Below are 12107 nucleotides of genomic sequence, written 5' to 3'. Positions count from 1 at the left end.
GTTCCACCGTAGTGTATGTCTCGTGTTGGAGGGAAGCAGAGGAAGGCTCCTCCGACAGATCTCAAATCTCAAATCACCATGAAAGTGGAAGGGGGAGGACTGGGCTGAGGTTCCTGTTGCATGTCATATTGGTGGTTGCCATGGCAATGTCGACATTTTGCAGGAAAAGGAAGTGGTATCTTCGCTGACTTTTCTAGGCCACAAGCACACACACACTGAAGGGGGGGTTGGTAAGGCGGGGGAAACTGATGAAACTAGCACGGATGGCAGCTTGTTTGTGGCCACACCATTGAGGAGATGGTTGCCTTCTTATCACAGAATCATAGAATAGCAGAGTTGGAAGGGGCCTACAAGGCCATCGAGTCCAACCCCCTGCTCAATGCAGGAATCCACCCTAAAGCATCCCTGGCAGGTGGTTGTCCAGCTGCCTCTTGAAGGCCTCTAGTGTGGGAGAGCCCACTACCTCCCTGGGTCATTGGCTCCATTGTCGTACTGCTCTAACAGTCAGGAAGTTTTTCCTGATGTCCAGCTGGAATCTGGCTTCCTTTAACTTGAGCCCGTTATTCCGTGTCCTGCACTCTGGGAGGGTGCTGGGTGTGCAAATGCCAGTTGTGCCCACAAAGTGCGTGCCATTCTCAGGGGGGATTTTGAGGTTCTGGTCATCCGCCTGCCTCTGGTGACGAGTATGTACTAGACCCTTGCCCTTCCTGGCTCATAAAAGCAGCCAGAGGGGGACTGGCCTAGTGGGTTTTTCCACTGCTTCTTCCATCTTTCCTCTTATTGGGAGAAAAAGACGGAACAGCTGCACGAGGAGGCCTTCTGATGGGTAGGGCTAGACACACACACCCTTTGTGGAAGCACCCTCACGCCCGCTTCTTGCTGTGAATCAGATTCTTGTCCAACCTTGCTTTATTTATTTATTTATTACATTTCTATACCGCCCAATAGCCAGGGCTCTCTGGGCGGTTCACAAAAATTAAAACCGTTCAAAGTATAAAACAACAGTATAAAACCATAATATAAAATACAATGCTAAAGCTCAACCAGATAAAAACAGCAGCAATGCAAAATTACAACTTTAAAACACCAAGTTAAATTGAAGGTCTCCTAGGGAAGAGGTTGCAAGACACACACAGCTCAAGCAGGCCGCCTGCTCCCTGGCTGCATCAATCCACAGCGATGAAGCTCTTCCTTCGCGTTTAACTTAGTTCTACATCCTTGTCCTTTATAGTTCCTTGTTCTGTCCGCTGAGCACAGAGTGAGCAAACCGTTTCCTTCCTCCTTCTGGCATATTTTCATTATTATTATCTTTTTGTATTTATAAAAATGCACGAGTTGCATCCCTATTTATAGATAGCCAAAGTGATGTGCAGTTTGCTAAGATTTGATGATATCACGCCTTGATTATTGTAACCTTTTCCTCTGTGGTCTTCTTGCTTTGCTTTCCGTCTTTGTGGATTATGTTTTTTTAATTCTGGCTGCCGGATTCATCTTTACCACTCTTCGCTGCGACCATTGGGTAACCATATTTGGGAAACCAAAAAAGAGGACACCCAGTGGGTGGGTGGAATAGAAAAGCGCACTATCCGGGGCCTTTGGAAAGTGCGTCATTCCCCCTTGCCACGCAATGGCGGCCACCATTAGCATGGTGGGGGGAACGACATGCTTTCCAGAGACCCCGGAAAGTGCACTTTCCCCTCCTCTGCTCCAGTTGGGGCCTTCTCTGTAATGTCCGGGAATGACGTGCTTTCCCTTTAAGGCTGTGATTGGAGCAGTGCAGGAAACTGGTGCACCTCTGGAAACTCCATCATTCCCCCACCACGCTAATGGCAGCCTTAAAGAGGAAATCGTGTTATTCCCTGTTATTATAGAAAATTACAGAAAATCCCCCTTGACACCCAGGATAGAACAAAAACCTGGACAAATCCAGGGAAATCCTGACAGTTGGTCACCCGATCTTCTTTACTGCTCCTTGCACGTTGGCTGTGCATCCGTGCCATCACTATTCCAGTCAATGCTTCATTTTGCTTTCACATCATCCCACGCTTTCACGGCCCTTGTTTTTCCTGACCTTTTCTCTGCAGCAAACTCTCTCCATTTAACTAGAATTCTCTATGGGATCAGCTACAACATCATGCTCTCTCTTTCCAAATGTTTCCTAAAACCTGCCTCGCTCCTCCTTCTGACACCAACTTTTTTTCTGGCTATCAGTGAGAGTTTCCCTGTATGCTAATGCCACTCATTTTTTAAAAAATGATTTCTTTGTCTGCCTAGTGCCTATCTCTTTGGTGTCCCATTTGGTTTTCATACAAACCATGAAATATAGGCAGCAAGCTTATTTGCACCCGTTGCTGGGGAAAATGGGCAGGAGGGTACTACTGTACCCATGTCTTACTTGCGGGTCCCTGGTCGACAGCTGGACAGCCACCTGTCAGGGATGCTTTAGGGTGGATTCCTGCATTGAGCAGGGGGTTGGACTCGATGGCCATGTAGGCCCCTTCCAACTCTGCTTTTCTATGATTCTAAGATTCTAAGATGAACAGAGGGTGAGATCCCTATGCAGGTTTAGACAGAAAACAGCCCTACAGTTCCCAGCAAACCCCCTGCTGTGAATTCTGTGAGTTGTAGGACTGTTTTCTGCCTAAACGTGCGCAGCGTTGGGTTCTAAAAGTATAAAGACAAAATTACTTAAAACACAACACGATAGTGGAGATACAGAGAAGGAAAGGAATTAAAAGGCCCGAGAGAATAAAAGGGCCTGAACAGATAGCCACGTAGAACGCCAAGTGGACCTCTCTGGGGAAGGTATCCCATAATTGGGAGCTGCTACTGAAAAGGCCTCCTCCTGAGTAGAAACCCGCTTGGCATGTGAGAGCAACAGAGTCCGGCCTCTGAGGATGATCTCAGGACTTGGACAGGAATATACAGGAAGAGGTGCAACTTCCTGCCACACACATCTTGAAATCCTTCTGCACATATCCTGAAATTATTTCCAAGCACCGGAAAGCGGTTCCTGCCTGTAGAACTCCGTCTTGCCCGTAGAACATTGTGGATTGCACCCGAGAGTCCCCACTTTTGAGGAGGATAATAACCAACCCCCCAAACCCAGCTAGAAATGGCAGTTAGGTTGGGACAAGTCCCATGATGACTCCTTTTGAAACCCGCCTCTCCCTTTCCAGCATCCACAAGCTTAGAAGCAAAGTCTCTGAGGAGCATGAAGTTCTCAAGAAGAAGGAGCTGGAGACGGCGCCCAAAGCTTCCTATGGCTACGGGGGCAAGTTTGGCACAGAGAAGGACCGCATGGACAAGGTGCAAAGTCACACACGGTGGTGGGGCTGGGGCTGGTCTTTGTATGCTTCCCAGGCCTGCAGTTGGACTCTTGCAGTGCTTATCTCGTCTTATCTGTTGAAATAGTTGTTCAGAGGAATTGGGCAGGGGGTGGTGGGTAGCTGTTGGCTTGCTGAAGAACCTGAGGGCCTCTTGGGTGGATTCCTGCATTGGGCAGAGGGTTGGACTTGATGGCCTTATAGGCCCCTTCCAACTCTACTATTCTATGATTCCATGGGCACCCTTACTACTCTGTGACCTCTCAGTAGAATGATGAACTTGGCAGGCTTTGACACGGGGTTTCTCTTGGTTTCCCAGAGTGCACTGGGTCATGACTATGTTGCTGAGGTCGGGATGCACTCGTCTCAGACAGATGCAGCCAAGGGATTTGGAGGGAAATATGGAGTGCAGAAGGACCGAGCAGACAAGGTCAGTAAGGGTGGCGTTTTCTCCTGTGGATGGGGTGGCACCAGCCCATCTATCTCTCAGGCCAGTTGCTGGGGGACTGAGCACTGGGCTAGCTGGTGCAGGGGCATCTTTGGACAACCCCCCCCCCCCGGATCCAGCACGCCAGTCCACCAGCCCCTGATGGAGGGCCTGCTCTCTGAGAAGGAAAAGCATCTTGTGTGCCAGTTTGCATCTGTTAGTTTCTTTCCTCCTCCAGGTATTCCCTACATCATGACTGAAATTAATTGTGGTGGAAAACAAATACTCAAGAAAGCCCTCTTAGCTCAGATTTACTTGTGAAGATTCAAATTCCCTCCTCCCTTTATTCCTGTTTTGGAGAATGTTCACAATGATGGGTGCAAACTGTGCCGGTGTTATTTAAAAAGTGCAAAAAGTTCTTATTATCTGATAAAATACGTTTTCCTTTTGGAGAACGTTCCTAATTACAGCTGTTCAGTGCTGTGCACCAGTGAATGTTGCCTCCCCTAAGGCCCCAAATGGGATATTACTCGTTTATCTATTATAGGTGTAACTGGGCATCCGCACAAGACAGATACAGAATTTGTATTTTAATGGTTAGTTCTGTTGTTTTATCCCCGAGGGCCTAAACTGGTACGTTTTGTTAATTCTTGTTCATCAATATTCTTGTTTATCTCTAGAAACTATAATAAAAACGAGCAGAAGGGAAAAAAGAAAAAGAAACATGGTGTATAAGATATGGAATTTAGCAAGTTAATAATGCTTCCTGCAACCTTGAAAAGTAATCAGCAAGGCTTAACAATTTCATTTCCTTAAATGTGAGTGACCAAATGGAATTTTAAAAGCACCGTTTCAAAGATTACACAGAACTGAGTATCAAAAATACAGCGGCATTTTTAATGGTCCGTGTAACAACACAGCATTTGCTCCCATTCCTGACCCTCCCCTTGTTCCCCCCTCTTCCTTCTCCCCTTTTACCCTCCCTGTGTTGTCTCTCTCACTCTCAATATTCAGACTGTAAGCTCCTAGGGGCAGGGAACTGCTCTTTTATTCCCTTGTGCTACTCTGTATGGGACTAGATTAATAATAGCACCTGGAGGTTGTAACTTCTGCCGCTTCCCCTTCTCTGCAGTCGGCGCTGGGCTTTGAGTACAAAGGCGAGGTGGAAAGGCACACCTCACAGAAAGGTACGTTCTGAGGGCCACCTGAGCTCTTTCTGGGGTCCCCCCTTTGTCTTCCTCTGGGGGGGCGGTTCCTAGAGCAGCCCCCACCCCCGTCCTCTCCTTCCATGTGCCTCAAGGAATCTGGTGAGGGCGCAAGTGCCCTGAGCTCACTGCCAGACAGAGGAGTGCAGGAAACCATCATTGCTTGTGGCTGTAGGGCCTGGTGGGACATCCAGATAGGTGCAGAGATCTTCGTGCCAGGAGACGGCGCAACGGATGAGTGAAGCTGTAGTGGGTGATCAAAGGAAGGTGTGAGCTGTGAGCAGTGCCATGAAGCGTGTGAATGTCCATGGTGCAACGCTGTGGTCTGCTTCCTTTTGAAAAGCGCTGAGCGTGTTGCATCGTTTTGCCACATATCGCTGGCTTAGCTCACCGTGAAATCATAGAATCATAGAATAGCAGAGCTGGAAGGGGCCTACAAGGCCCTCAAGTCCAACCCCCTGCTCAATGCAGGAATCCACCCTAAAGCATCCCTGACAGATGGTGGTCCAGCTGCCTCTTGAAGGCCTCTCTTGTGGGAGAGCCCACAACCTCCCTAGGGAACTGGTTCCATTGTCGTACTGCTCTAACAGTCAGGAAGTTTTTCCTGATGTCCAGCCGGAATCTGGCTTCCTTTAACTTGAGCCCGTTATTCCATGTCCTGCACTCTGGGAGGATCGAGAAGATGTCCTGGCCCTCCTCTGTGTGACAACCTTTTAAGGATTTGAAGAGTGCTCTCATGTCTCCCCTCCATCTTCTCTTCTCCAGGCTAAACATGCCCAGTTCTTTCAGTCCCTCTTCATAGGGCTTTGTTTCCAGACCCCTGATCATCCTGGTTGCCCTCCTCTGAACACGCTGCAGCTTGTCTGCGTCCTTCTTGAATTGTGGAGCCCAGAACTGGATGCAATACTCTAGATGAGGCCTAACCAGGGCCGAATAGAGAGGAACCAGTACCTCACGTGATTTGGAAGCTCTACTTCTATTAATGCAGCTCAAAATAGCATTGGCCTTTCTTGCAGCCATATCGCACTGTTGGCTCATATTCAGCTTGCAATCTACAACAATTCCAAGATCCTTCTCGTTTGTAGTATTGCTGAGCCAAGTATCCCCCATCTATCCCAAGTATCCCCTGACCCCAAAAATCTAGGGGTCAGGTGATGCCAACGAAATGGGTTGGCTCTGGGTGCTTGAACCTGTGCAACCTTTCTGAAACCTGTTCCACCTTCCCCACTGCAGACTACGCTGTGGGTTTTGGAGGGAAGTTTGGCGTCCAGAAGGACCGTCAAGACAAGTCTGCCTTGAGCTGGGCACACAAGGAGGAGGTGAAGCCCCACGAGTCCCAGACAGGTGGGTGTCTGCTGCCCTTTGGTTTGTGGGAGGAGGCGGGGTGGGGTGACGCCCTTGTGTGACGGGAGGGAGGGGGTCGCCCTGGCAGGGTAGGCCGGGACAAACGAGGAGCCAAGTAGGTTGCCACCACCCTCACGTCCACCTCAGCCTGAGCCAGGGGACTCTCGGATCTCACCGGAGCCTCGAAGGGCTGTGGATCTGTGCCCCATCTGTTAGACGATGCAGCCACAGCTTTGGCGTGCTGAGATTGTTGGACTAACAGAGAGCCCCAGTGAAAGCCCTCTTTGTGTGTTCTTCCTTGCAGCCCTCTTGATGCATCCTTCTTCAAGTGCCTCCTTTGAGGGAGGCTCAGAGGATGGCAACAAGGGAGAGGGCTTTTTCGGTGATGGCCCCCAATTTATGCCAGCATTGTAATCTTTTCACCAGGCACCCATATTGTTATCTTTTCAGTGTCCCCTATGTGTTGCATGGCAAATAATAATAATTCCTGAACTTCTTCCAGGGAGCTTAAATCAACATTCGTAAGATTATCCCATTTTGTCCCCACAACAATCCTGTGAGGTAGGAGAGGTAGTAGCCTTTGGCCTTGGCCCTCCACCACTCCCTGCCTTCACTTAAGGAGCCTCCCTTCTCAGTGGCATTAGGGACGTGTTACAAGGGCCTGTGTCCACTCAACCTGTGCCGGCCATTTTATTCTGAGATGTGCTGTGTCTTCCCCACTGCAGACCACGCCGTGGGGTTCGGAGGGAAGTTTGGAGTCCAGAAGGACCGTCAAGACAAGTCTGCCTTGAGCTGGGCACACAAGGAGGAGGTGAAGCCCCACGAGTCCCAGACAGGTGGGTGTCTGCTGCCCTTTGCTTTGTGGGAGGAGGCGGGGTGGGGTGAAGCCCTTGTGTGAAGGGAGGGAGAGGATCACCCCAGCAGGTTAGGTCGGGACAAACGCGGAGCTAAGTAGGCTGCCACCACCCTCACGTCCACCTCAGCCTGAGCCAGGGGACTCTCGGATCTCACAGGGCATCCTTCTTCAAGTGCCTCCTTTGAGGAAGGCTCAGAGGATGGCAACAAGGGAGAGGGCCTTTTTGGTGATGGCCCTCCATTTATGCAATGTTCTGCCTCGCAAGGACCACCAGGTGGCAATATTGTCATCTTTTCAGCACCCGTTAAGACTTTTCTCTGTGTTTGATGGCAAATGATGGTCCAATTGCTTATGGTTGTCCCTGATCTTTTATTTGTTTTAGAGGGTGGTTGTATTTGAATGGACAATTGTTGTAAATGTTGTACGATCTTAACGCTCTTGTAATTCGCCTTGACTCTTTTTTTGTTTTCTTTTTTGAGAAACCAGTTTAATTTTTTTAATAATAATAACAATAACAACAATGACAACAACAACTCCTGAGCTTCTTCCAGGGAGCTTAAGTCAACATTCATGAGATTATCCCATTTTGACCTCACAACAGTCCTGTGAGGTAGGAGAGGCAGTGGCCTGTGGCCTTGGCCCACCACCACTACCTCCATTCACATCATCATCATCTATTTATTTATTTCTTAGCTGCCTCTTCCTCTGGAACAACATTAAATACAAAAATATCATAAAAGGCATAAAACTGATTAAAAAGCATATAAAATTGATACAATATTTAAATAATAATCAGACATCTTAAAATTCATCTGGGTAGGCCTACCGGAAGTGATCAGTCTTTATAGCTTTCTTGAATGCTAGTAGACTGTTAAGTTGATGAATCTCCTCCGGCAGGCCGTTCCACAGTCTGGGAGCAGCAGAAGAGAAGGTCCTCTGGGTAACGGTTGTCAGCCTGGTCTTTGTTGGCTGGAGTAAGTTCTTCCCAGAGGACCTGAGTGTGCGGGGCGGATTGTACTGTAGAAGGCGATCCCACAGGTAGCCTGGACCCAAACCATGTAGGGCTTTAAAGATCATGACCAACACGTTATACTTCGCCCGGAAACTAATTGGCAGACAGTGAAGAGATTTTAAAGTTGGTGTAATATGGTCACCCCTAGGCGTGCCGGTGACCAACCTGGCTGCCATATTTTGAACTAGTTGGAGTTTCCGAACTAGGCAGAGTGAATTGCAGAAGTCGAGCCTTGAAGTTACCAGCACATGCACGGCCATCTTTAGGTCTTCCAACTCTAGGAAAGGGGCTCAGCTGGCGTATTAGCCAAAGCCGATAGTAGGCACTTAAGAAGCCTCCCTTCTCAGTGACATTAGGGGTGAGTTACAAGGGCCTTTCTCCAGTCAACCTGTGCCCACTGTGTCTTTCTGAGATGTGCTGCGTCTTCCCCACTGCAGACCACGCCGTAGGTTTTGGAGGGAAATTTGGAGTCCAGAAGGACCGTCAAGACAAGTCTGCCTTGAGCTGGGCACACAAGGAGGAGGTGAAGCCCCACGAGTCCCAGACAGGTATGGGGAAGGATGTGGGGTGGAGCCCTTGGGGAAAGCTCCCCAATGCAGCCCTCTCCAACCCAGCTTTTTCCAGGTGTGCTTGACTGCTCTGGGGATGTTGGGTCTGGCACTTTAGGCAGGATCCCGGTTGGGGATCGCTGCTCAGATGAATAAGCAAGTCTCCGCCCTGCCCATCAAATCAGGCCCATCTTGCTGGAGCAGAGTCACTGCGTGGCAAGCAGAAGGCTCCGGGTTCAGTCTCCAGGTCCAAGAGCTGGGAACGTCCCTGGAGAACTCCCCGACCAGAGCAGACAGCACTACGTCAGGCAGGCCCAGAGTTCAACACCCCTTCGGATGTTCTTCCTTGCAGGCCACTAAATGCAGTCATGTTTTCATCAGTTGCCGTTGCATCCAGACCTCCTTCCAGGGAGACCCGGCCAACAGACTTGAGCCATCCTGTGTGGAAGGCTTGGTTGACCGGTAATGACTTGCCCAAGGTGGCCCAGGAAGCTTTGTAGCTGAACAAAGAGTTGAACTCCTGGGTCTGGGTCGAGCGCTCTGTCCTCACGGGCCATTGGCTGTCTGGCTGTAGGTTAGTGGTCAGCAGCTGGGAGCCTACTGGGTCAAACCCAGCCTCCTTGGGGTCCTAGCTGACCCCTTCAGTTACCAACCTAGAGGTGAGAGAGGTATGTGAACTGAGTGGCATCTATGGCTACAGGTTACTTTGGGCCTTAGTCCTCACCCACTTAAGACAGGGGAGCAAAACCTCAAGTCCACGGGCCAAATCTGGCCCACATGAGTTCCTAATCTGGCCCTTCCTTCTTAAGTCTTACTTTGTAAGTCACTCCTTAGTGACGCCTCCTGATGAGTTGCAAGGACCCCTGTCCACTCGACCAAACGTGTCCTGTGCCTGCATCTGTCTGAAATACCCTGCATCTTCCTGCCTGCAGACCACGCCGTGGGTTTTGGAGGGAAGTTTGGGGTCCAGAAGGACCGTCAAGACAAGTCTGCCTTGGGCTGGGCACACAAGGAGGAGGTGAAGCCCCACGAGTCCCAGACAGGTAGGTGTCCTCTGCCCTCCGGTTTGTGGGAGGAGGCGGGGCGAAGCCCTCCTCAATTGGGCCATGCCAAGTGGCCCTCCCGTGACCTGTGTTGCATTCCCACGTGCCGGCTAGGCCTGTCCGCATTGCAGCCCATTGTGTGGTGAGTGGCGGTCAGCTGCATTGGCTCGCCTACACCTCTGAGTGTGCGCTGAACACTCAAATGAAATGCTTCGTCACTTGGCCAGGTAGCTCACCACGGAGACAGTTGACCGGACAGTGGCAGCTGCCAGGGTGGGCTGGAAGGATGCTGAGGCTGAATGACTTGAGCGCGATTCTGGTCTCCTTTTTTATTCTGCAGATTACGCCAAGGGCTTTGGAGGCCGCTATGGGGTACAGAAGGACAGGGTCGACAAGGTAAGCAAAGGTCAGGTTCTGGAAGTGCCCAAGGGAGACTTGACGACGAGAGAAACCACCTGCCCCCCCCCGAGGGCTCAGGGACGCCCCAAAAGTTCCTGCCCTTTGTTCTTGTTCTGTTATCAATTCCGCTGCTTGAGTTCGTTCGCGCAATCCCAACTACGGCTTAATCTTTCAGGGTGCCTACTCACGGCCAGATTTTACACAGATTAATTGACGTAGCGTGGTTGATGAACCACCAGATGTTTCGGACGAAGGAGAGCGTCCCTGTTTCCCCTGCCGCTGCTTTGTCAGTGGACATTTTCTGGACTCTCTGTCTTGTTCATCTTAATTTAAGCCCGTCAGCAGAGATAGCGTGTCGTGAGGGTGGAATGGAGCAATCAAAGGGGCCATCATAGTGCAAAAAAACCCCAAGTTTTACATCGGGGTGCTGAATTCCATCTTGGAGAACCTGCCGGGGGCCGAGTTGCCAGTGGTGGGTGGGGCAAAATTCCTTCCCCCCAAAATACCCCCAGATCCTGGCTTGGAGCTCTTCCTGCCTCAACTCGCAATTGACGAATACAGAAGGCAGCAGTTGGAATTGCCAAAATAGAATGACGCTTAACCAGCACACAACTGCTAGAATATTAAATGGTATCAAAGGAACTGAGGTACACAAACATTTTATGTAACGTATTAATTGTGCCCTATCACGTATCAAGCGTAAAAATACAATAATAGTTTACAGAAACTGAACAAGTTGTTTCCAATAACCAAGCAAAAATAGTTTATAAAGACTGACTAGTTTGTAATAACTGAGCAATGAGCAGAAATAGTTTGCAATAACTGAGCAATTCCAGGCCTCCGGCTTTTTTCACCTGTTTCGCACCTGTAAACTATTTTTGCTCGGTTATTGTAAACAACTTGTTCAGTTTCTGTAAATTATTATCGTATTTTTATTCTTGATACGTGATACGGCGCAATGAATATGTTACAGTAGCTAAATCCTGTCGTTTTTTCCTGTATAATATTGCCAGGATTCGATCATTTTTGTCTGTCTCTTCTGCCAAGACTCTTGTTCATGCCTTGGTTCTTTCTCGGTTGGACTACTGCAACCTTCTTCTCTCTGGCCTTCCGTCTTCGCACATCAGTTCGTTGGTTTCTGTTCACCACTCTGCCGCTAAGATCATCTTCTTGGCTCACCGCTCTGACCATGTTACTCCACTTCTGAAATCTCTTCATTGGCTTCCAATTCACCTCAGAATCCAATATAAACTCCTCCTGTCGACCTTCAAAGCTTTTCACTGTCCAGCTCCTTCCTATCTCTCCTCTCTCATCTCACACTATTGCCCCGCTCGTGCTCTTCGCTCCTCTGATGCCATGTTTCTTGCCTGCCCAAGGGCCTCTACTTCCCTTGCTCGGCTTCGTCCATTTTCTTCTGCTGCCCCTTACGCCTGGAACGCTCTTCCAGAACATTTGCGAACTACAAGTTCAATCGCAGTTTTTAAAGCTCAGCTAAAAACTTTTCTTTTTTCTAAAGCTTTTAAAACTTGATTTAGAACTTACTTTTATACTGTTTGGTGCATTCTCTTCCCCTTCTTATTGTTTTATTATGATTCTATTAGAATGTAAGCCTATGCGGCAGGGTTTTGCTATTTTATTGTTTTACTCTGTACAGCACCATGTACACTGATGGTGCTAAATAAATAAATAAATTATTATTATTAATAATAATACATAAAATGTTTGTTTACCTCAGTTCTTTTGATATCATTTATTTATTTATTATTAATTACATTTCTATTCCGCCCATAAGCCGGAGCTCTCTAGGCAGTTCACAAAAATTAAAAACATTCAAAGTATAAAACAACAGTATGAAACCATAATATAAAATACAATATAAAAGCTCAACCAGATAAAAACAGCAGCAAAATTACAAATTTAAAACACGAAGTTAAAATTTATTTATAG

General features: G+C 48.6%; 1 protein-coding gene across 3 annotated transcripts in view; it reads left to right on the top strand.

The window, feature by feature from the left end:
- The window catches only part of HCLS1 (hematopoietic cell-specific Lyn substrate 1), a 31055-nt gene that overhangs the window by 8591 nt on the left and 10357 nt on the right, over window positions 1-12107 (top strand). Inside the window, exons 4-11 of one of the 3 annotated variants that reach the window (XM_063133754.1) lie at window positions 3180-3309; window positions 3646-3756; window positions 4886-4940; window positions 6192-6302; window positions 7028-7138; window positions 8608-8718; window positions 9651-9761; window positions 10102-10157. In XM_063133754.1, the coding sequence (XP_062989824.1) occupies window positions 3180-3309; window positions 3646-3756; window positions 4886-4940; window positions 6192-6302; window positions 7028-7138; window positions 8608-8718; window positions 9651-9761; window positions 10102-10157 (796 nt within the window). The remainder of the gene's footprint in view (window positions 1-3179; window positions 3310-3645; window positions 3757-4885; window positions 4941-6191; window positions 6303-7027; window positions 7139-8607; window positions 8719-9650; window positions 9762-10101; window positions 10158-12107) is intronic. The other 2 variants (XM_063133755.1, XM_063133756.1) reach the window with 2 other exon arrangements.

Source organism: Elgaria multicarinata, chromosome 9 (genome assembly GCF_023053635.1).
Source record: "Elgaria multicarinata webbii isolate HBS135686 ecotype San Diego chromosome 9, rElgMul1.1.pri, whole genome shotgun sequence".
Classification (NCBI taxonomy): Eukaryota; Metazoa; Chordata; class Lepidosauria; order Squamata; family Anguidae; genus Elgaria; species Elgaria multicarinata.
The sequence above is the reverse complement of the archived record's forward strand: the minus strand, read 5'-3'. Positions and strand labels throughout refer to the sequence as shown.